Genomic DNA, 26,107 nt, shown 5'->3' with positions numbered 1-26,107 from the left:
TTCACTTTCTCTGTCAGGGGTCCCCCCAAACAAGGCTAAAGTCCTATCTGGTCTGTGGCAGTTCCCAGAGAGATAGCCTTCTCTTTGGCGACTAGAGTGTTTCCTCACACCTTTACTTCTCTTAATTCAGGCTTCAGGAACTTACACCTGGACGACCAAATGACCCTACTGCAATATTCATGGATGTTCCTCATGGCATTTGCCCTGGGCTGGAGATCATATAGACAATCAAGTGGAAGCATGCTATGTTTCGCTCCTGATCTGATTATTAATGAGTAAGTTATTTGTGAGTCATTTTCCCTGTGTTCATAGGGTATTTTTAACCAGCTGATGTCTTCCTGATGGATTGCTATTGTGATCATTCAGGACTGAATCAATTCTGTCAGGTTTCTTGAAATAGAGTTGTTTATCAATGCTTAATGGCAGGCCAAATGGACATGGGGCGTTATTATTACTGTCCCAGGACATATTGAAAGGTACGTTTTTTAAGATTTATCCATTTTAGAGAGTGAGTAAGCAGGAGGAGGGTCAGAGGAAGAGGGAGAGAGAGCTTCTCAAGCAGACTCCCCGCCTAGCCCAGAGCCTAACGAGGGACTCCATCCCAGGACCTGACATCATGAGAGATCATGATCTGAGCCAATATCAAGAGTCAGACACTTAACCTACCAAGCCACCATGGAGGGTACTTTTTAATATAGTTGGGGTCAACTCTGGGGTCAGTTGATCTCACTTTGAATAGGGGCAACTACAGATGAGGACATCTTGGCTGATGGGGAGGCCAAAGGATTCTTATGTCATGGCAAGGATCCTCATGTCATGGCAAGGCCTACTCCATGTTAGGACTTGGACAGTTGTTTTTAAATGGGAGAGAACCAATCAGATTTTCAGATTTTATACATGAGCTATTCTTGTTTCCACTAGGCCTCTGCTTCCATCTGTGAAGTATTTGAGGCATCCCTTCCCTGGACCTCATTGCAGTCGTTTCCTGACTAGTTTTCTGCCTCCTGTGTGTCCTCCATCATATTGACAATTTTTTTCTTACAAAAATAGAGTTTGATCCCATTACATACCTCCCCAACATGCAGATGTCCTCGCAGTCTCCACCCTGCCCACCGGGTACATACTCAGCATGGTTTCTGGCTTCCCAGAACCTGGCCTCTTTGTCTCTCTCACAGCACTCCCACTCAGAGGCTCTGTTCCTCAGGCATCTCAACTCAGCACCTTCTAAGACCTCTCTGCTGTATATCCCTAGCTCTTATCACTTTTCTACCTTACATTACAACTTTCTGTGCCTACTAACTTATCTCCTTTAGGAGAATGAAGCCACGGAGTTCTCACCCTCTCACACACATATCCATGGTCAGAGCAGAGTAAGAAATGAAGATTTAATTGTGAGAGCTGGGGTGCTTTTGACCAGAGGTCAGAAGAATCGATGAAACCTTAAATCCCATTATTAGAGTAGTCCCATTGCACCCTATAGGAGTCGATCCATTCTGAGTAGTTTGTGTTTAGAACAGGATGCTGTATTAAAATTAAGAGTGACAACTTTAATTATGTCCAGAATGGCAAAGAGTATGGAAATTTATATCATTCAACAATCGGGATGTTTGGAGGAAAGAGAAAGGCACAGTTGGGGGTGAGGAGGAGAGCCTACAGAGATACTCTTTTATCTTTTGGGTGAGCTAGGCCCCAAAACAATGTGTAAAAGTTCCAGAAAAGCATCTGTTGGAGTAGTGTTAAATGGATGGGCCTGCCTTACCATGTGGTAAGCTCACATTATTTTAAGTGTTTTAATAGAGACTGGATGATACTAGCTCCAGATATTTTTAAAGACTGTGAAAGAAGCTGCAAGTCCTGGGTTAATTCTAGATTCAGAACACATCTTTATACTGCTACGAGGTCAGTCCAAGGCCACTTATCTGGCAGGATAAATACAAACTACCTAAAGCAGAAATTTCACCTTTCTGCTATCAGGCAAGCTAGCTGCATAAAACCCTAGTCCAGAAATCCTGGCTGAACTGAATCCTGAGTTAAAGTTGGTGTTCTTTCTCTATTGGTGATACCTCTCGGTGATAGATGAGTCCCTACCAAGTGCCAGACACTATTTTAGGAGCTTGCGCTGTAATTGTGAGCACAATAGATGAGGCCCCTGCTAACATTCCAATGGGGAAATGAAATAAATAAACGAAATTATTTTGGAGAGCCATGATACAATAGTGTGACTGGGGGGAGGAAGGGGTGCAGTCTACTTTAGATTTGGGGACCACAGAAGACCTCTGTAGGGAGCCGAGCACCAAACAGTACAGAAGAACGAGTCGTGTGAAAAGTAGGGGCTGGCAGAAGAAACGAGAGCAAAAGGTGGAACTCCCTTACGAGCTTGAGAGAAGTGGATCAAGCGGAAGCTTGTAGGCCAGGAAATGGAGTTGAAATTGTATTCCAGGAGCAAAAAGCAGCCAGTGGAGGCTTTCAAACAGAGGATAACATGATGGAGAATGCATTAGAGGAAACAGCATGTACTTATCACATTCCTAGTAAGCCTGGTCCGAGTAGCAGGGATCGAGCCAGACAAACTTCCTGGCCAGTATGACTTACACTCTACCAGATAACGACCAGACTCAAATGGTGCCATCAAACCCTGGTTTAAATGAGCAACTGGTAAGAAGTGTTTAGAATGGATTCCTGCGGAAATTAAGTACATAAAACAATCTATGGCATGCACAACAGAAAACTAATTTCTCCAATGTGAACTTAGATTATTCAGTACTCTCTTTAGGTCCTGTGGACCCAGGAACAAGTTTCCTTTCTCACAGTTCTCACCTATAGGGAATTAGCATTAATAGCAATAGTTAGAGTTTCCTTTGTAAGTTCATAGTTGTGTAAGATAAAACAAACAAGTGTACTTTGGGGGGTAACTTAACTCAAACACTGGTGTTTGTCTTTCACAGGAACAGAATGGCCCTCCCCTGCATGTATGACCAATGTAGACACATGATGTATGTTTCCTCCGAGTTACAGAGGCTTCAGGTCTCTTATGAAGAGTATCTCTGTATGAAAACCATATTGCTTCTCTCTTCAGGTTGGTAGAACACCTCTTGGCTTCTAAAATTCACTTCTAAGTATGTCAGAAGTATGAAATGTAAACGTGTAGAAACTTCAGAGGTGTGTTTGTATATTCCCTGCTAGTCAGACAACTTAGGGTTTTCATAAATGCCGAATTTTACAAAGGCACAGCCAATGATACCAAGATTAGTAAGATAGCTAGGTGCCACGGGGAAAGAGAGAGGTATGTGAGCTCTGCAGGAGCCTCTGTTCATCCGGAGTGTGTACAGACCTCCTCCTCCCTGTGACCTTCGGTACCACCACTAGGTCGAAAATTAGTGACACGAGGACTATGTCTAAGAAATTATGGGAGAAAAACAGGGCGTACGGAAGGCGTACCTGCTGGCTGTTAAAGGACTGGCCAATGCAGTGCTGCTTCCGCCCTGGGGGACGGAGGTATTCCATCTAGAAAAGAGCAGCAAGCATTTACGGAACAATCTAAAGGGACTGGTGTATAAACTTGAGTGAGGCTAGTTGTGGCCAGCAAAGGCATTACTTAGTGAACCTAGAAAGCTTTTGAAAAATACAAAGTCTCTTGTTAGTAAAAGGTGGCGTTTTCAACAACCCATAAAATGTCTGTGAACAGTTGGTGTTCTACACTTACAGGCTATTCCAACAAAAATTACATACCAGGTTAGTGTTTATAAAATACAAAGTTGATGACTGAATACTTCTTTCATATACAAATAAATTTGCAATGTTTCAAAAAGTCTTCTTTCCATGAGTAATTCTGGTTTCAAAGCTGTCAAATAACTTGAAGGGATGGATGTTGCATGTGACTGTTTCAGCTTTTCCAAGGCACACGTATCATTAATGGTTTCAGCTTTTCCAAGGCACACGTATCATTAATGCTTTCATACTACCTTTGTTCTCAGAAAACCTCAAGGAAAAGATCATTGCTAGAGACCTTAAGGCTACCTAACACAGCACACTTGTTAAGGATGTGAGCTTGATGTCTTTTGAGTTAAACAGTTAAAATTCTGATCATCATATCTAGGTACAGATCAGTGCCAAATACTAACCAATCTTATTTGTAAAAAAAAGGTGATTTACGTTTTATACATGCCACACTCACAGTACTACATGTACTTTTATCATTGCAGAGGATACGAAAAAGTAAACTGAACTAGTATCACTGGTTCCTTAAAAAAAAAAAGCATAGAACCAAGAAGGAATAAAATACATACCATTAGATATAATCAGATTTCTAGTCTGACAGAATACTAGAATAGGTACCCTAACCTCCCACTAAAATATGCTAGACCACCAGCAGGCAAGAACCCAAAGAGGTTAGCTGTACTCAGAGGGTATATTACACATATGTTTCCAACCTCTGTCTTTAAACTTATTAAATTTTTAGCCAGAATACAGTTTTTTACATGTATATATATGTACATGTAAATCATGTACGTAAATGAACAGGATAAGAGGCATGAGTGAGGGAGGAGGGCTGAAACAGTGCTAAGGAAAAAAATATTGGAAAATGAAGGTGGACTTCCAGCTTCAGCTCTTACAAGTAAACAGCTTGGATGCTGCCATTCCCATCCTCAACAAGAAGAAGCTGAACTGAAAATCAGTAGCTTTTCTTGGATCCATCAGATAATTGAGGTCATAAGGCAAATGGCCACATCAAAATCTAGAGAAACAGGCAGACAGAAGCACAGCCATGATCAGCTTACTGGGGACAGAAGCATCGGGAGCTGGGAACTGCTGGAACACTCACCGTAATTCTGATGAATTGCTGGAGAGAGAGGAAGAGCTTGAAAATTAAAAACTATGGGGGTTGTCTCCCCACACTTCCTTGCAGTTTACCTGCAGAAGCCATACCACGTTCTCACCATGAAGATCAGAGAAAGAGCCCCCTGTTTTTGCCCTCTGAGGGAAACCGCTGTAAGAGAGCTTTATCGGACCTGAGGGAAAGGGCAGAAAGATCATTGCAGCCCCCTCTCCCTTCCTGTCTCCTGGGGAGGGGGGGGAGGTTCAGAAACGCTCCTGAAGGTCATGATAACACAGATGTCATCATAAAAGGATTAAGACCCACCCCCCCACATCCCCAACACCTAACCACCCTGTAGGGCTCCAGGACAGTAACTGGATTACAGCTGCCAGAACTGCAGAGCACAGCCATTTAAGGAGTTCTCCGGGAAACCCAAAACAACAAGGGAAACCAATAAAAACAGGGAAACAGGTTTCAGTTTCTGTTAAACACCTCTATGGCCAACATGAAACAGTCCAGCTCCTGGCCAGATTAACATAAAACCTCATACTAAATGCATCATTACCTCTACTCTGATCTATCTATATCCACCTTTCAGGAAAAAAACAAAAAAGATGGTAAGGTATGCAAGCTAAAAAGCAACAAAAAACAGTCTGAAGAGACACACAAGCATCGGACCCAGCTCAGCTATGACACAGATGTTAAAATTATCAGATAGGGAGGGGCGCCTGGGTGGCTCAGTCGTTAAGCGTCTGCCTTCGGCTCAGGTTGTGATCTCAGGGTCCTGGGATCGAGCCCCGCATCCGGCTCCCTGCTCCGCGGGAGGCCTGCTTCTCCCTCTCCCCCTCCCCCTGCTTGTGTTCCCTCTCTCGCTGTGTCTCTCTCTGTCAAATAAATAAATAAAATCTTAAAAAAAAAAATTATCAGATAGGGAATTTAACATAACCATGATTACTATGTTAAGGGCTCTAATGGAAAAAAACAACATTGAAGAACACATGGGTAATGTAAGCAGAGAGGTGGAAACTCTAGGAAAGAAACAAAAGGAAATGCTAGAGACTAAAAATACTGTAATACAAATGAAGAATGCTCATCAGTAGATTAGACATGGCAGAGTCCCAAACTCAAATGCAAAGAGAAGGATAAAAACAACATGGAATGGAGTATTCAGGAACTGTGGGCGCCATTACACAATGTGTCACATAGAAGTAACGGGGACATAAGAAGTAGAAGAAAGGAATGGAAGAAATATATGAAATAATAATGGCTGAGAATTTTCCAAAATTAATGACAGATGCCAAAACATAGACCCGGGAAGCTCAAAAAACTCCAAAAAAGATAAATACCAAAAAATCTACATCAAGGCGAATTTTACTCAAACTGGAGAAAACCAAAGAAAAAATCCTGAAAGAAGCCAGAGGGGGAAAAAAACAGCTTACCCATAGAGGAACAAGGATAAAAATGACATCAGATTCTCATCAGCAACTACACATGCAAGAAGAGAGTCAAGTGAAATATTTAGTGTTAAATCAATCTACAATTTTGTATCCAGTGAAATTATCCTTCAAAAGTAAGGGTGAAATAGAGTCTCAAACAAAAACAGAGAATTAGTCACTACAAGACCTGCCTTGCGTAAAATGTTTAAGGAAGTTCTTCAGAGGAAATGAAAATGATGCAGTTCAGTAATGTGGATCTACAGAAAGGAGAGCATGAGAGGAGGAAACAATAAAGATGAAAATTCATTTTTCTTCTTATGTGATCTGACCCACAACCGTGGAAAGTAATTTAGCAACAGTGCATGAGATGATCATAACATGCGGATGAAGGAAATGCGCGACAGGAGAGAGGACCCACACGTACTGTTTGTAGGCACCTGCACTACAGATCAAGTAGAGCCGTCTTATTTAAAGGAGCTGTAGATCAGTTGTCTGTGTATATGGGGATCTCCAGGGCAAGCACTGAAAACAGCTTTAGAAATAAGTAATAATAGACTGAGAGGAGAGAATCTAGAATCATACGAAATGCTCAGCAAAAACCACGGAAGGTAGAAAAGAGGCAAGGATTACAAAAGAAAGAACCAGTGCAATGAGTAGAAAACAGTGACAAACATGATAGCTCTTAACCCAAATATATCGATTACCTGACATGTGAATAGTCAAATGTACCAGTCTATTCTTTTTTTAATGAAGGTGAAAAGAAAGTTTGCCACCAGAGATCCTCAGTAAAGTAAGATTGAAGGGTATACTTAGGCTAAGGGAAAGGAGTCCCATCTCCAAAAAGGAAAAAAGAACAGAGCATGGTAAATCTGTAGATACGTTTAAACTAATATTTATTGTATAAAATAACAGTAGTGTTTTGAAGGGTCTAAAAAACAGAATTGAAATACACAATAATTACATATAAGCAAGAAGGATAGGTTGATAAGAATGAGTGTTTAAATTTCAGGGGCACCTGGGTGGCTCGGTCGGTTAAGCGTCTGCCTTAGGCTCAGGTCATGATCTCAGGGCCCTGAGATCAAGCCCCACATTGGGCTCCTTGCTCAGCAGGGAGTCTACTTCTCCCTCTGCCTGCAGTTCCCCCTGCTTGTGCGCTCTCTCTCTCAAATAAAATCTTTTTAAAAAAAAATTTCAGTAATGATGGCTAAAGATAGGAGAAGTATACAAAGTACCGAACGAACTCAGGGGTAGAGCATTTGACTGCAAAGTACCGAACCACCAAGTTGGTGGATGGGGGTGGCAGCTGAGGCAAACATGGTAAGGAAAAGCAAGCAATCCAAACGAAATGAGGGGGGAGAGCATAAGCAAATGCATGGTAAGGGAAAGTAACAAATGATGTATAAATAAATTTATCAGCAATTTCATTAAATAGGAGATAAAAGCTCCAAGGTAAAAAAAGACCCACAAAAAAATCCAAGACTGTATTTAAAAAAACCCAACTTTATGCTGTTGACATGAGAATATGTAAATAAAGCTACTGAATGACTGAAGTAAAAGGCCATACCAGTAACCCAGTGATGATAAACTTGCACTATAGGGTGTCAGATGGTAAATGTTTTCAGTTTTGTATACACACTATCACAGCTGCTCAACTCTGCTGCGTATAGAATGAACACAGTCAACAAGAGAAAGAACAAGCATGGTTATGTTGCAATAAAACTTTATTTACAAACACAGGCTCCTGGTGGGACTAGGCCACTGGTCATGGTTTGCTGACCACTGTTTTAAACCAAAAGAAATCTATGGCAGCTACATTTATTATCAGCACAGACTTTAAAGTAGGGGAAAAAAAACAAAAAACAGCTCTTTATTTAAAGATACTCCTTACATAAAGCATTCTACTACCAGGAAAGTTATTCTAAGTATATGGCTTAACCACACGAAGCAAAAAATTCATGGAGCTACAAGGATAATTAGGGGTAATTTGGGATAGATGAAATTCTTTTAAATGTAAGCACTGCATAGGGCTTCTCCCATCATTATTTTTAGAAATCGGGTAACATGCAAGAAAAAAAATTATGGATAAACTATCAGTGAAAATATTAAATTTTAATATTTAAGATATTAACAATAATTAGGTTATCTGTAATATATTAACCCATTTTTAACATGGTAGGCTCTTACCACTTCTGATTAAGTAGCCTTCGTTTTCACAGTAATACTGACATCTTACAAGTGCCAAGTATTGTTTCATAGAATCAGAATGTTTTCCTTGTTCTAGCTCTAGTCCAAATCCAGGGAGAGTGATATACTGCATTAACAAAATAAAAGGTAAAAATCATCTCGACAGGTGCAGAAAAAGCATCTAACAAAATTCAGCATTTATGATAAAAACTTTCAACAAAATGAGTATATAGGGAACATAACCTCAGCATAATAAAGGCCATATATGACAACCCACAGCTAACATCATACTCAATGGTGAAAAGCTGAAAGCTTTCCCTTTAAGATCAGGAATTAAGACAAGGATATCCCCTGTCATCACTTTTATTCAACACAGTATTAAGGTTCTAGCCAGAGCAATTAGACAAGAAATAAAAGGCATTCAAATCTAAAAGGACTAAATAAAACTCTCTTGGCAGATGACATGATATTACAATCTTAAAGACTCCACAAAAAGACTGTTAGAACAGATTTACTAACCATGCAGGATACAAAATCAATATGCAAAAATCTGTTGCAGTTCTATACACTAATAATGAACTAGCAGAAAGAGAAATTAAGAATATAACTCCATTTACATTTGCATCAAAAATAATAAAGTATCTAGGAATAAAATGTATACAAGGAGGTGAAAGACCTGTACACTGAAAACTCTTAAGACACTGATGAGAGAAATTGAAGATGACAGAAATAAATGGAAAGATATTCCACATTCATGGATTGGAAGAATACTGTCAAAATGTCCATATTTCCAAATGCAATCCCTCTTAAAATTCCAGTGGCATTTTTCACAGAACAAATAATCCTAAATTCTGTATGGAACTATAAATAAGACCCAGAATAGCCAAAGAAACCTAGAGAATGAAGAACAAAGCTAGAGGCATCACACTCCCTGGCTTCAAACTATATTACAAAGCTGTAGTCATAAAAACAAGACAGCGCCAGCATAAAAAGAGACAAGAGGCACAGAGTTCAATGGAGAGATTAGAGAGCACAGACATAAACCCAGACATAGATGGTCAATTAATTTACAACAAAGTAGCCAAGAGTGTCCAATGGGGAAAGAACAGTTTCTTCAATAAATGATACTGGGAAAAATGGACAGCCATATGCAAAAGACTGAAAGTGGACGACTATCTTACACCATACACAAAAATTAACCCAAAAATGAATCAAAGACTTGAACGTAAGACCTGAAACTATAAAACTCCTAGAAGAAAACAGAGGCAGTAAGCTCCTTAACATCAGTCTTGGCAATGACTTTCTGAATCCAGCACCAAAAGCAAAGGCCAAAAAAGTAAAAATAAAAATCTGGCACCACATCTAACTATAAAGCTTCTGCACAGCAAAGAAAATGATCAACACAATGAAAAGGCAACCTACAGAATGGGAGAAAATACTTGCAAATCCTGACTGGCCAAAAGGCATGTGAAAAGGTGCTCATCATTACTAGTGATTAACAGGGAAATGCAAATCAAAGCCATATCTCATCTCACATCTATTAGAATGTTATCAAAAAGACAAGAAATAAGTGTTGGCAGAGGTGTGGAGAAGAGGGAACTCTGCACACTTCTGGTGGGAATGCAAAGTGGTGCAGCCACTGTGGAAAACAGTATGGATGTTCCTCAAGAAGTTAAAAATAGGACTACTGCATGACCCGGTAATTCCACTTCTGGGCATCTGTCCACACAAAATGAAAACACTAACTTGAAAAATATATGTAGCCTCATATTCATGGCAATAACTATTTACAATAACCAAGACACAAACAACTGAAGTGTTCATCTATGGATGAATGGATAAAGATGGGATATATATGGTATATACAGTATACATATATTCGATGGAATATTATTCCACCATCGAAAAGAGTGCCATCTTGCTACTCGCAACAACATGGATGGACCTTGAGGGCATTAGGCTAAGTGAAGGAAGCCAGTCAGAGGAAGACAAGTACAAATAAGTATAGAATCTCACTTATATGTGGACTCTAAAAACAAACAAGGAGATAGGCTCGTTTGTACAGAGAACAGACTGGTGGTCTCCACAGGAGGACGGATTGAAGGGTGGGAGAAAGCGGGGGAAGGGGGTTAAAAAGGACAAACTTCCAGGCATAAAATAAATAAGTCGTGGCTGTCACATGCAGCATGGTGATTATCGTTATTAGTACTATATATTATATATGTGAAAGTTGCTGAGTAAATTTTAAACGTTTTCATCGCAAGAAAAAATATGTTTAATATATGGTGATGGATGTTAAGTATAGATGTATTGTGAACATTTTGCAATATATACAAATTAAAAAAAAAAAACCCTCAATGAGAAGAGTAGGAGACACAGCTCAGGCAGGTTATTCTCAAATCCACAGGGCAAGTAAGAATTAAAACTTCTTGTTCCTAAAGCCAGTGCTTTTCCTGAATTCCAGCATTTTCTAAGAGGTCAGCAACAGGAAGTGAAGTTTGGGAAACAACATGCTCACCTCCCTAGAAAGTGCCTGATTTTGGCTCTGACAAATCCTGAAAACCAGTAATCTGCCTAACTTTGTATTAGCCTTTAGTTTTGCTTACATTTTGACCAAATCCTTTTTTCCCTAACCATTTAACACAGAACCAGAGTTCCTAGGAACACACTTTGAGAAATTTGGCCGTGTACAAAAGTCAGTCTTTGCAGGATTCACGGACAACATGATTAACCTTCTGTTCACAGTCCTTCTCCCTGGTACCAGTTTTTGAAGAGTAATATAAAACGACTGACTTGATACCAGTTTTACAACCTAGAATCCATAAGGTATTTTCTAAGTACACAAGGGAAGGCAGATACATGCTCCCCAGCAGGGCATGACTCCAGGTTAAATCCTCCAATTTTCTATTATCCCCTAATCTCTCTTGCCTGTACTTTCCTGACCCCATGAAATGCTTGTGTTTTCATAGAATGTATTCAGAGTGTATATATAGTGTATGTCAGGAAGCGTGCTATTAATAACAAATGCCCTACAGGCACACAGGCAGAGTTACCATGAGAAAATTCTTTTCTTGACAACATCTTAACCTTTTAGTTCCTAAGGAAGGTTTGAAGAGCCAAGAGCTATTTGATGAAATTCGAATGACCTACATCAAAGAGCTAGGAAAAGCCATTGTGAAGAGGGAAGGGAACTCCAGCCAGAACTGGCAGCGCTTTTACCAACTGACAAAACTCTTGGACTCCATGCATGATGTAAGTGTCAGACCTAAGACCTGATATCCGGAATATTGTCTGGGACATTGGGTTAATTATAATTACATATAATCTGATTGATTATATATAATGATACCTCAATAGTTTCGGTTTTGTTTTGGTTTTTTTCCTGTTGGCGGATTTTGGTGATGGTTGGAGCTCATGTTGTCAACCTCAGTTTGGCACACATTTCTCCTAAGGCCAGTTATGAAATATTATTTCATCTAGTCACATGCATAGAACATCCTGATGCCAGTACAGAATAGCACTGTTTAACTAAAAAACATCAATATCCTGTTTTTATATGACTAATCAATTAAATTAGCATATGTCCTTCACATATTATTGTACTAGAGTTTACCATGTAATTCTGTATACAATTCTAAAGAATCCAAAATGTGCCTGGTAACCTGAATGCCCACTTTATTTAACTGAACTTCTTTATCTGGTGGAGTCCAGCAAAGATTGGTATATTCTAGGTCAGATGTATTTTCTAAATTAGAGGCCAAAAAGTACAAGATATTCCTACCAGTAAGTTTTTAAGAATAATCGTTTGTATATTTTCTCTTGCAGGTGGTTGAAAGTCTCCTTAACTTTTGCTTCCAAACATTTTTGGATAAGACCATGAGTATTGAATTCCCAGAGATGTTGGCTGAAATCATCACCAATCAGATACCAAAATATTCAAGTGGAAATATCAAAAAACTTCTGTTTCATCAAAAGTGACTGCCTTAACAAGAAAGGTTGCCTTAAAGAAAGTTGAATTTATAGCTTTTATTGTACAAACTATCAATTTGTCCTGTAGCGGTTTTGCTGTTTTATTTTTTCCTGTTTTTGTCTGGTCTTTGTTTTCGTTTTGTTTTAAATACGCACTACATGTGGTTTATAGAGGGCCAAGACTTGGCAACAGAAGCAGGTAAGCCATCGCTTCTCAGTGGTGGGAAGAGTAGAGAGTGATAGTAGGTGGACCCCAGAAATGAGCCACAGTCATGGGGGGTGATCTCCACTGTCAGGGAAGGATGGCACCTAAACCCCCAGTGCCCGAAGTCTGCGTGACAAACTTTCTGCTCATACTTTTCACAGCTGGCTGGACAAAGTTTTCTAGAATTTTTGTTGGTGTATTTTCCCCTGTATAGTTAGGATAGTATTTTTTGATTTATGCATGGAAACCTGAAAAAAAGTTTACAAGTGTATATCAGAAAAGGGAAGTTGTGCCTTTTATAGCTATTACTGTCTGATTTTAACAATTTCCTTTATATTCAGCAAACTATGCTTGCTCATTTTTTCTTACATAATTTTTGTATCCAAGTTATTGTACAGCTGTTTAAGATGGGCAGCTAGTTCATAGCTTTCCTAAACAAACTCTAAACATTAATCTTCTGTGTGAAAATGGGTTGGTGCTTCTAACCTGATGGCCCTTAGCTGTCAGAAGACCACAAAAATTGACTCATATCTCCAGTATTCTCGTCAAAAAAGCTCATATTTTGTATATATCTGCTTCAGTGGAGAATTCTCTAGGTTGTGCAAATTAACTGTCCTAACTGGTGTAGAGCACCTAGTCCAGTGACCTGCTCGGTAAACTGTGGATGATGGTTGCAAACGACTAATTTAAAAACAAAAAAAACACCACCACCAACAAAAAAACTACCAAGAGGCCCTGTTTGCACTTAATGCCCTATCTCTGCTATGGCTAGATGGCAAGAAAGTTGGTCAACGGTCGTTCAGGACCTTTTGTTGTAGTTTGTATAAGTTCTTGAAAAAGTCAGGATTCCAGATAACCAGCTGAGAGATATGAATCAGACCAAGTATTTCCTCTCACTCAACTTGACCCCCCAAATAAATTTCCAATATGGCAAAGGTAGCCAGACACCCATTTTCACATTCCCATCCATCACCAATTGGTCTCTCTTTCCTGGCGGTGCAGGAAAGCTCAGCTACTGATTTTTGTGATTTCAAACTGTCAGACTTCCATGTTTGTAAGACTACACATGCCTCACATCCCTCTGTGTGCCATAGAGTTTAACAAAAGTCTTGTGAACTTCTCCTCACTGTTGAGAATGATTTTAAACAAAATAGAAGCTGTAGTAGCCCTTTCTGTGTGCACCTTACCAACTTTCTGTAAACTCAAAACTTATATTTACTAAGCCACAAGAAATCTGATTTCTATTCAAGGTGGCCAAATTATTTGTGTAATAGAAAACTGAAAATCTAATATTAAAAAATATGAAACTTCTAATATATTTTTATATTTAGTTATAGTTTCAGATATATATCATATTGGTATTCACTAATCTGGGAAGGGAAGGGCTACTGCAGCTTTACATGCAATTTATTAAAATGATTGTAAAATAGCTTGTATAGTGTAAAATAAGAATGATTTTTAGATGAGATTGTTTTATCACGACATGTTATATATTTTTTGTAGGGGTCAAAGAAATGTTGATGGAGAACCCATATGATTTATAGCGTGTGCAAGCATTCATACAGGCAGCAGTGGTCTCAGAAACGCAACAGGTTTGCCCTAGGGGACGAGGGACACGGAGACCGGCCCCCGTATGCTGTGAAGGCTGCCGAGGCTCCATCCCATTCAGGTCACAGAGCGCGTCATCCTCTGCCTCCCACAGTAGGTGACCGCCCTCCTCATTCCCACAGTGAGTCTGTCCGCCCAGGTATGTGGGCGGAGTCTCCCCTGGCTCAAGTGTGCAGTTTGGGGGGGGGGGGGCGGGGACAGAGAGGTGGTGCCTGCCGTCCCACCCCCTCCCAGCACTCCCTGACAGCAGGGCTACTTTCCCACAGAGCACAGAGCCCCTCCAGCAGTGTGGTCAACACGGGGGCTTCAGGACTTTGGCAATAAGACGCGCAGAGGTACCAGCAGTCTGTAAATAGTGCAGAATCCCGTAGGTTGCCAAATAATACACTAATTTCTTTCTATCCTACTAGAGTTCATTTCCAAACAAAACGAGTACATGTTTGTTTTCTTTGAATGCTTTTTTGAATGTTATTTGTTATTTTTCAGTATTTGGAGAAATTATTTAATAAAAAATGTAATCATTTGCTTTTTGAATGCTCTCTAAAAGGGAATGTTCCTTTTGTAATGGTTTAAATTGATCTCAAAGTATTTTAAGATGGTCTGTAACCCAGCTGGATATGAAATTTTTGGTGCCTAAGAAATACCGCTTGAATATTATTATCAATGACAGTGTTAAGTCTCAAAAAGAGCTTCTGGAAGGTAAATTATTGTTCATTATGAAAGGTTATATGGTTAAAACCACAAAGCACATCACATGTTACTCTTATTTTAGTTCCAACTTTGGTTCTCAAAAAAAATAGAGTTCAGTGAAAAAAGAGACACGTGCACTTGGTCAAAAGAAAATCAACTGACATTTGTGAAACTAGGAGGCTGTATCCTACATGGAAAAGAAGTTGTGCCCTTGTGAAATAAGTGGGAAGGAAGAAGGTTATCTTAGCTACGTTTGAGTAGAGTTACGATTTAAGTGAGAAAAGATCCGGTGCTATTGGAAAGCAGCTTCATTTTCTACGTAGGTGGTGTCTTGTCATCCCAAACTAAGTTTGTAGCAACTTGAGGGAGAGTTGGCAACATGCCGAGGTGACTTACAGCAAATCCTGAAAAGTATTTTTAATTACTGGTGGAAAAATGTGTCCTTCTCGGTGTTTTTAGGCCTTGCTGGGGACACTGTCCAAGTGCTTGTCTAAAACTCTGGCAGGGGAACCTGAAAGGGCATCTACCTTCTGGAGAGAGGAAAAAGAAAAGGACACCCCAAAAGGAAAGCTAACATGACTCGTGTCTGAAGAGCTTGATAGTTAGCATCAGGTGAGCTCTGGGTGTGCGTGCAAAAGGAAAGCTGACCTCGCTTCAGAACTTGGGGGGTGGGGGGGCAGGGGCAGTTTTTTACCTAAACCACCTCTTCTCCATCAGTCTTAGCTTAGTTTTGTGTTTAATACCCTAAAGCGACATCACTGTGGAATGAATAGTAAGATTAGACTCTGGTCTGTCAAAACTCAAGAACCCTGGCAGCCCTCAGTGAGATTTCAGTGTTGGCCGGTCACCCTCAAGAATGTGTTTTCACGTGCCTGGTTTGAGAGTTGGATGGGAGAAGAAGAATGTAAGGACACTTTAACCACTCTGAATGGAAGTTGCATCATTTTCCAGACTGTGATCAGTCAGCCTGGTCCACCAGGGATTAGTGACCAGGTTTTCAGGAAAGGATTGTCTTCTCTCTAGAAAATGCCTAAAAGAAGGATTTTATTTTCTGATGAAAGGCTGTATGAAAATACCCTCCTCAAATAACTTGCTTAACTACATATAGATTCAAGTGTGTCAATATTCTATTTTGTATATTAAACAAATGCTATATAATGGGGACAAATCTATATTATACTGTGTATGGCATTATTAAGAAGCTTTTTCATTATTTTTTATCACAGTAATTTTAAAAATGTGTAAAAATTAAAACCAGTGACTCCTGTTTAAAAATAAAAGTTGTAGTTTTTTATTCATGCTGAATAATAATCTGTAGTAAAAAAAAAAAAATGTCTTTTTACCTACACAGTGAAATGTCAGACTGTAAAATCTTGTGTGGAAATGTTTAACTTTTATTTTTCATTTAAATTTGCTGTTCTGGTATTACCAAACCACATATTTGTATTGAATTGGCAGTAAATGTTAGTTAGCCATTTACAGCAATGCCAAATATGGAGAAACATCATAATAAAAAAATCTGCTTTTTCATTATGTGACTCCAACATGCTTTTGTAGAACTCATGCAGTTCCAATTTTCCTTTTTTTTCTCCTTCTACTGAAGGCAGAGTTATCACTTCAGGCAACTTTTTTAAGACACTGAAGTGGATGTGGCAATGTTTGCAGGCTAATGGGGTGGAAATCCCAAGTGAACTTCACCCTGGTGCCAGAGACACAGACCATGCCGTCCACACCTCGAATGGTCCTACGCCAATTCCCGCAAAGGGTACGAAGGGAAGGAAGAATCCACGCCCAAGGGTTCTCCCACTCGATCAGTCTTTATCATGAAAAGTGACATTTTATGTAAACATGTTATCTAGCCAAAGTTCTTGCCTTAATTTAAAATCAGTTCTTTCTCCCAGAGAAAAACATATTTAGTACATACGGCAGCACAGAGGCACAGTATAAACCATAAATTCAGAAGGGGCTCACCTGGTAAACCAGCTCTTCTATACAACCTCTTGAGTATTTCCCCAAAGTACCTTGTGTGAGGTCAGATCCGTGGACTGGATGATGTCACAGACAAACTTTCCTATAAATACTCTTTTCTCGGGGCACCTGGGTGGTTCAGTCGTTAAGCGTCTGCCTTCGGCTCAGGTCATGATCCCACCGGTCTTGGGATCGAGCCCCGCATCGGGCTCCCTGCTCCACAGGAGGCCTGCTTCTCCCTCTCCCTCTCCCCCTGCTTGTGTTCCCTCTCTTACTATGTCTCTCTCTGTCAAATAAATAAAATCTTTCAAAAAAAAATTTAAAAAAAAATACTCTTTTCTCCACCACTGACTCCCTTTACCAAGAAAAAAGGCATTATGATTTAAAACCCAAGTTTGCCTTAGCCATCCTAAGTATACCAAGCATTTGCTACGTACCCGCTTTGCTCGGTGATAAATACTGCAGAACGAGTACGAGAGAGACAAATACGATCCCTGTAGCCTCAGTCAGTCAGAACACATGATTGGAGCAGTGTGTCTAGCAAACCGTTCCCCAGCGCTCAGCGCTGCACAGGCCCAGGTCCAGCAGCAGCGTGCGTGCACAGCACTGCCTCAGTGTCCCCGGCAAGTAGCAGAGCTGGAGAACACCGTCACACACATCACAACAGCGAGTCCTCACCCGGTGCATGCATGAAAGGAGAAAAATTCGGAGGAAGAGACTACATTTATAAAAAAGGCAACAGACTCAGAGTTTAAGCAACTGGTTCAGAGCAGCTAACGCCTGTTTTATTGAGGTCTGAACGGCAAGTCTCTGTAATGAGGCCATTTATCCCATCATGTCCAAGAACATGCCTCTTGTCCACAAGCCTCCTGGGGAACTGGTTTTGTTTTTCTGTTCTTAATGTTTTACATTTACTGAGCATTCAACCAAGCGCCAGGCGTCACATTTCAATACATTATCTCATTTAAGTTAGCAAAGCTCCACAGCAGCACTGTAAAATGCTCCTCACAAGTGCTGTCAACTACCATGATTACCTTCATTGCATTTATATGGGAAAACGGGCTTACAGAACTGAGTTCCTTGCCTAGGGTCACAAAGCTCTGAAGTGGTTAAATAGAACCTTTAAAAAAAAAAAACCACAAACATTGGGCATCTGGCTCCAGAGTTCATGCTCTTAAGCACTACTGAGAAATTATTAATATGAAGCTCCTAACTAGATTAGAAGAACCCATACTGAGCATTCTGTGTCAGTCCTTGTGACATGATCTCCTTTTAATCTAATCCCTTCTGCTACCATAATCAATTACGAGTTAGACACTGAACAATGATATTTCCTTCTCCTAAACGCATGTGTCCTAGCCCCTGGGGATGTTGCTGGTCAAAAACAGTAACTGCCCAGAGACAATATGCTTGACTTTGTCAAATATCCAACAAGGAACCTGTCTCATCAACAGCCACAGGAAAATCAACATTTCTCCAAGGGATATGGGGCATATGGGCTACATTCGCACTGAAGAATAAAGTTGCTTACAAAGGAAAACTGATGCAGGTCAACAGAGGAATCGTGTACACACTGTAAAATAGCCATAAGCTTTTCTAGGATCCTTCATGTGTCACTGTCACCTAGAGTCCTGTCTCAGTACACGTGCGGCTGTGCTCGAAGTAAGAATCGGGGCCATCCAATACTGTTAGGATTGTTGGCTAAAACTGTAAGGAACTGAGATAAGAATAAAACTCTCCAAAATGGAGAAACGGGGAGAGTGTGCATAAAAACCAAAGGTTCATACAAGATGCACCATAAATCTCTCCCGATGAGTTTCAGGACCCACTATGTGTTGGGCATGCTAAATGAGTGAATTTAAAGACCACAAAGGCAATACTAAAACTTCAAGGTGAGGTTTCTGCCCCCAAGGAATCAAAGATGGTAACCACATGGCTCATCAATTCCACTCCTCTGTATCTACTCAAAAGCAATGAAAATGTGCACACAATGACATGCATGCAAATGTTCACAACAGTATTCATAACAGCCCAGAAGTGCAAACACCCCAATGTCCATCAACTGATGAAGCCATAAACAAAATGTGGCATATCCATACCAGAGAATACTATACAGCAATAAGAAAGTGACAGAATGCATGCTCTAACATGGGTGAACTTCAAAACCAATATGCTGAGTAAAAAGTCAGACACAAAAGACCACATGTGACTTGATTCACTTATATGAGATGTCCGGAAGAGGCGTGTCTACAGATACAGAAGCAGATCAAAGGCTGCCTGTGCTTGGGGATGGCAACAGGGCTTGGGTGACAGTAGGCATGAGGGAGCTTTATGGGGAGATGGAAATGTTCTAAAACTGGATTATACTGATGGTTGCACAACCCAGTAAACTTAATAAAAATTATACAACTGTACACTTACAGTGAGAAAACTTTGTGGTATGTATGTTATCTCTCTATATTTTTAAGGAAATGTATTTTTTAAATATATAACAGGCAGACAAGCAAATGTATAGCCACCATTTGCATCAGAAGCCAGTATGAAGTACTTTGAATACATAAAGACTGATGCAGCTGTTTTTCTGAGAAGCCTACAGAAGAGGTTTTCATGGTGCTGGGCGTTAAAGGATCAATTAAAGTTCAGAGCACAAACAAGGGCTTACTCAGTAGTAATAGATTTTCCCCTAATATTTTTTTTTCACAATATGTACTTTTACTTATGGTCAAGAATGTACTCCCCTAATATTTAATTGATTCTGTGTTGTACTCACCCTGAGACGGCCACCATGTGCAAAGCGACCACAAACATGTCAAGTAAACACAAAACTAGCATACATGAGCTCATTTTAAATACAAAGGATGTGTGGCTCAAATACTAAGTGTTAATAACTAAGACCTTGGTAGCTACAACTTTATAATGCAATAAATCTGGGATCAAGTCTTACTTCTATCTTTTAACTCTATCTGTGACCTTGGGAAAGTTCTATAACCACTCCAGTTCCACATGAAAAATGGAGTAACATCATCTTAAAGGAATGAGAGAAGGAAATGAGATACAGTATTTAATCTGCTTAGCTCAGTGTCTACCACACTAGAAGTGCTCAAGACATGTTAGCTGTTCTTTAAATCCTCAAGGAAATCTAAAAGGGGAATTTTTTTTTAATGCTCTCCCCAAAAGTACACAGAAAAAGTGAATGATGAAGAATGATGTGAACACCAGGACTGTATACAAACTTTCAACCTCACATACCCTAATAAAGAAAGGTCACACACAGGGTTAGGGGACACTGTTAGGATACTGGCCTGCATTTTCATTATGTCATACATTCCCAACTATCAGCCCTTGGCAAGGGTCCCCAGAAGAAGGGACCATTCTTTCAGAAAGGGTCTTCCATTTCCAATGAGTATCTCACAGAGAAGAGCAGTGCCAAGGCAATTAAGATCAGAGGAGAAGTGGCGAAGTTACAGATTTGATTGAGGGCTTTTATACAGAATATTTCCTGGTCAGTAAGGAGACTGCCAAAAAAAAGGCAACCACCCTGTTACTCTTTCATCCCACATGCAGAGTTCCCCCAGGCTCTCCCTGTAACTGATGCATATAAATGTGAACTAAATTGCATGAATTGGCATTAATGAGATAGAGAACATTCTGAGCTCAAAATCACTACTATAAATCTTTTTTTAAATATACCCAAAAGAACTGAAAACATGTCCACATAAAAACTTATATGCAAATATTCAGATCAGCATTATTTATAAGAAACCAAAAAGTGGAAACAATGTAAATGTTCATCAACTAATAAATGGATAAATAAAATGTGGTATATCTATACAGTGAAATATTATTTGGCAATAGAAAGGAATGAAGTACAGGGGCATGCATACAACACAGATGGGCTTTGACAATATTATGTTAAGTAAGAGAAGCTAATCACAAAGACCACATATTTTATAAATCATTTATATTAAATGTCCAGAGTAGGTCTGTGGTTCCAGGGGCAGGAGGAAGAGGAGGGGATAGTGAGGTGTGACTGCTTAATGGGTACTGGTCTTCTTTTGGGGGTTAATGAAAATGCTCAAAAATTGTACTGATGGTTGCACAACTTGGAGGATATGAAAAGCCTCTGAATTATACATTTTAAGTGGGTAAATATTATAGTATTTGAATTTTAACTCAAAAAAGATGTTCAAAACAGGAAGAAATATATAACCAAAACAGCCCTCTATCAGGTAAACTCAATTTGTACTTAAAAACCTTTCCATCAAGAAAATTCCAGGCCCAGATGGTTTCACTGGTCAATTCTATTCAACATTTAAGGAAGAAGTAATATCAATTCTACAGAAACTCTTCCAAAAAAAACACAAACAAAAAACTGAAGAGGGAATAATTCTCAATCCATTCTATGAAGCCAGCATTAATTAACCTGATACCAAAATTAGGCAATAATTACAAGAAAACTATAGACTGTCCCTCATAAACATAGATACAAAAATTCTAAACAACACTTTAGCAAATAGAATCTAACTATATTAAAAGGATGACACATCATGACCAAGGGGTTACCCCAGGAATACAGAGTTGGATTCATGTTTCAAGATCAACCAATATAACTGACAATAGTGGAAAAACTAAAAAAGAAAAATCTGTATGATTTTCCAAACAGATGCAGACAAAGCATGTGATAAAACCCAACATACACTCTTTTTTTTTCTTTTTTTTTATTTTATTCTTATGTTAATCCCCATACATTACATCATTAGTTTTAGATGAAGTGTTCCATGATTCATTGTTTGTGCACAACACCCAGTGCTCCATGCAGAATGTGCCCTCCTCAATACCCACCACCAGGCTAACCCATCCTCCCACCCCCCTCCCCTCTAGAACCCTCAGTTTGTTTTTCAGAGTCCATCGTCTCTCATGGTTCGTCTACCCCTCCGATTTCCCCCGCTTCATTCTTCCCCTCCCGCTACCTTCTTCTTCTTCTTTTTTTTTTCTTAACATATATTGCATTATTTGTTTCAGAGGTACAGATCTGAGATTCAACGGTCTTGCACAATTCACAGCGCTTACCAGAGCACACACCCTCCCCAGTGTCCATCACCCAGTCACCCCATCCCTCCCACCCCACCCCCCACTCCAACAACACTCAGTTTGTTTCCTGCGATTAAGAATTCCTCATATCAGTGAGATCATATGATACATGTCTTTCTCTGTTTGACTTATTTCACTCAACATAATACCCTCCAGTTCCATCCACGTCGTTGCAAATGGCAAGATCTCATTCCTTTTGATGGCTGCATAATATTCCATTGTATATATATACCACATCTTCTCTATCCATTCATCTGTCGATGGACATCTTGGCTCTTTCCACAGTTTGGCTATTGTGGACATTGCTGCTATAAACATCGGGGTGCACGTAGCCCTTCAGATCCCTACTTTTGTATCTTTGGGGTAAATACCCAGTAGTGCAATTGCTGGATCATATGGTAGCTCTATTTTCAACTTCTTGAGGAACCTCCATACTGTTTTCCAGAGTGGCTGCACCAGCTTGTATTCCCACCAACAGTGTAGGAGGGTTCCCCTTTCTCCGCATCCCCGCCAACATCTGTCGTTTCCTGACTTGTTCATTTTAGCCATTCTGACTGGTGTGAGGTGGTATCTCATTGAGGTTTTGATTTGGATTTCCCTGATGCCGAGTGATATTGAGCACTTTTTCATGTGTCTGTTGGCCATTTGGATGTCTTCTTTGGAAAAATGTCTGTTCATGTCTTCTGCCCATTTCTTGATTGGATTCTTTGTTCTTTGGGTGTTGAGTTGGATGAGTTCTTTATAGATTTTGGATACTAGCCCTTTATCTGATATGTCATTTGCAAATATCTTCTCCCATTCTGTCGGTTGTCTTTTGGTTTTGTTGACTGTTTCCTTTGCTTTGCAAAAGCTTTTTATCTTGATGAAGTCCCAAGAGTTCATTTTTGCCCTTGCTTCCCTTGCCTTTGGCGATGTTTCTAGGAAGAAGTTGCTTCGGCTGAGGTCAAAGAGGTTGCTGCCTGTGTTCTCCTTTAGGATTTTGATGGACTCCTGTCTCACATTGAGGTCTTTCAACCATTTGGAGTCCATTTTTGTGTGTGGTGTAAGGAAATGGTCCAGTTTCATTCTTCTGCATGTGGCTATCCAATTTTCCCAACACCATTTGTTGAAGAGACTAGACTGTCTTTGTTCCATTGGACATTCTTTCCTGCTTTGTCGAAGATTAGTTGACCACAGAATTGAGGGTCCATTTCTGGGCTCTCTATTCTGTTCCATTGATCTATGTGTCTGTTTTTGTGCCAGTACCATGCTGTCTTGATGATGACAGCTTTGTAATAGAGCTGGAAGTCCGGAATTGTGACGCCACGAGCTTTGCTTTTCTTTTTCAATATTCCTCTGGCTATGTGGGGTCTTTTCTGGTTCCATACAAATTTTAGGATTATTTGTTCCATTTCTTTGAAAAAAGTGGATGGTGTTTTGATGGGGATTGCATTGAATGTGTAGATTGCTCTAGGTAGCATTGACATCTTCACAATATTTGTTCTTCCAATCCATGAGCATGGAACGTTTTTCCATTTCTTTGTGTCTTCCTCAATTTCTTTCATGAGTATTTTATAGTTTTCTGAGTACAGATCCTTTGTCTCTTTGGTTAGATTTATTCCTAGGTATCTTATGGTTTTGGGTGCGATTGTAAATGGGATCGACTCCTTAATTTCTCTTTCTTCTGTCTTGTTGTTGGTGTATAGGAATGCCACTGACTTCTGTTCATTGATTTTATATCCTGCCACTTTACTGAATTCCTGTATGAGTTCTAGCAGTTTTGGGGTGGAGTCTTTTGGGTTTTCCACATAAAGTATCATATCATCTGCAAAGAGTGAGAGTTTGACTTCTTTGCCAATTTGGATGCCTTTGATTTCTTTTTGTTGTCTGATTGCTGTGGCTAGGACTTCCAATACTATGTTGAATAGCAGTGGTGATAGTGGACATCCCTGCCGCATTCCTGACCTTAGGGGGAAAGTTCTCAGTTTTTCCCCTTTGAGAATATATTTGCTGTAGGTTTTTCATAATTGGCTTTTATGATATTGAGGTATGTACCCTCTATCCCTATACTCTGAAGAGTTTTGATCAAGAAAGGATGCTGTACTTTGTCAAAAGCTTTTTCTGCATCTATTGAGAGGATCATATGATTCTTGTTCTTTCTTTTGTTAATATATTGTATCACATTGATTGATTTGTGGATGTTGAACCAACCTTGCAGCCCAGGGATAAAACCCACTTGGTCATGGTGAATAATCCTTTTAATGTACTGTTGGATCCTATTGGCTAGTATTTTGGTGAGAATTTTTGCATCCATGTTCATCAGGGATATTGGTCTGTAATTCTCCTTTTTGATGGGGTCTTTGGTTTTGGGATCAAGGTAATGCTGGCCTCATAAAATGAGTTTGGAAGTTTTCCTTCCGTTTCTATTTTTTGGAACAGTTTCAGAAGAATAGGTATTAATTCTTCTTGAAATGTTTGGTAGAATAACCCTGGGAAGCCATCTGGCCCTGGGCTTTTGTTTTTTGGGAGATTTTTGATGACTGCTTCAATTTCCTTAGTGGTTATAGGTCTGTTCAGGTTTTCTATTTCATCCTGGTTCAGTTTTGGTAATTGATACATCTCTAGGAATGCCTCCATCTCTTCCAGGTTATCTAATTTGCTGCCATAGAGTTGCTCATAATATGTTCTTATAATTGTTTGTATTTCTTTGGTGTTGGTGGTGATCTCTCCTCTTTCATTCATGATTGGGTTGATTTGGGTCATTTCTCTTCTCTTTTTGATAAGTCTGGCCAGGGGTTTATCAATCTTGTTAATTCTTTCAAAGAACCAGCTCCTAGTTTCGTTGATCTGTTCTACTGTTCTTTTAGTTTCTATTTCATTGATTTCTGCTCTGATCTTTATTATTTCTCTTCTCCTGCTGGGTTTAGGCTTTATTTGCTGTTCTTTCTCCAGCTCCTTTAGGTGTAGGGTTAGGTTGTGCACTTGAGACCTTTCTTGCCTTCTTTGTCTATGAGACTCGTAAGTTTTACTATTATTGCTATATACTTTCCTCTTAGGACTGCCTTTGCTGCATCCCAAAGATTTTGAATAGTTGTGTTTTCATTTTCATTGGTTTCCATGTATTTTTTTAATTCTTCTTTAATTTCCTGGTTGACCCATTCATTCTTCAGTAGGATGCTCTTTAGCCTCCATGTATTTGAGTTCTTTCCGACTTTCCTCTTGTGATTGAGTTCTAGTTTCAAAGCATTGTGGTCTGAAAATAGGCAGGGAATGATCCCAATCTTTTGGTACCGGTTGAGACCTGATTTATGACCTAGGATGTGATCGATTCTGGAGAATGTTCCATGGGCACTAGAGAAGAATGTGTATTCCGTTGCTTTGGGGTGGAATGTTCTGAATATGTCTGTGAAGTCCATTTGATCCAGTGTGTCATTTAAAGTCTTTATTTCCTTGTTGATCTTTTGCTTAGATGATCTGTCCATTTCAGTGAGGGGGATGTTAAAGTCCCCCACTATTATTGTATTGTTGTCGATGTGTTTCTTTGCTTTTGTTATTAATTGCCTTATATAACTGGCTGCTCCCGTGTTAGGGGCATAGATATTTACAATTGTTAAATCTTCTTGTTGGATAGATCCTTTAAGTATGATATAGTGTCCTTCCTCATCTCTTATTACAGTCTTTGGTTTAAAATCTGATTTGTCTGATATAAGGATTGCCACCCCAGCTTTCTTTTGGTGTCCATTAGCATGGTAAATGGTTTTCCACCCCCTCACTTTCAATCTGGGGGTGTCTTTGGTTCTAAAATGAGTCTCTTGGAGACAGCATATCGATGGGTCTTGTTTTTTAATCCAGTCTGTTAGCCTGTGTCTTTTGATTGGGGCATTTAGCCCATTTACATTCAGGGTAACTATTGAAAGATAGGAATTTAGTGCCATTGTATTGCCTGTAAGGTGACTGTTACCGTATATTGTCTGTGTTCCTTTCTGGTCTATGTTGCTTTTAGGCTCTCTATTTGCTTAGAGGACCCCTTTCAAGATTTCCTGTAGGGCTGGTTTTGTGTTTGCAAATTCCTTTAGTTTTTGTTTGTCCTGGAAGCTTTTTTCTCTCCTTCAATTTTCAATGACAGCCTAGCTGGATAGAGTATTCTTGGCTGCATATTTT

At 39.6% G+C, this 26,107-nt stretch overlaps 1 protein-coding gene across 10 annotated transcripts in view; it reads left to right on the top strand.

The window, feature by feature from the left end:
* The window catches only part of NR3C1 (nuclear receptor subfamily 3 group C member 1), a 133,536-nt gene extending 117,098 nt beyond the window's left edge, over window positions 1-16,438 (top strand). For 6 of the 10 annotated variants that reach the window (XM_045894546.3, XM_045894555.1, XM_045894566.3 and 3 more), the window contains 4 exons: window positions 131-275; window positions 2,946-3,076; window positions 11,531-11,688; window positions 12,262-16,438. In XM_045894546.3, coding sequence (XP_045750502.1) covers window positions 131-275; window positions 2,946-3,076; window positions 11,531-11,688; window positions 12,262-12,414 — 587 coding nt within the window. In that variant the 3' untranslated portion in view covers window positions 12,415-16,438. The remainder of the gene's footprint in view (window positions 1-130; window positions 276-2,945; window positions 3,077-11,530; window positions 11,689-12,261) is intronic. The other 4 variants (XR_010413050.1, XR_010413049.1, XM_064596108.1 and 1 more) reach the window with 4 other exon arrangements.
* The last annotated feature ends 9,669 nt before the right edge of the window (window positions 16,439-26,107 follow it).

The sequence above is a fragment of the Mirounga angustirostris genome, unplaced genomic scaffold (genome assembly GCF_029215605.1).
Source record: "Mirounga angustirostris isolate CCGP_5_RB_7025 unplaced genomic scaffold, mMirAng1.0.hap1 SCAF_7, whole genome shotgun sequence".
NCBI lineage: Eukaryota > Metazoa > Chordata > Mammalia > Carnivora > Phocidae > Mirounga > Mirounga angustirostris.
This window is presented reverse-complemented; position numbering and strand designations above follow the sequence as displayed.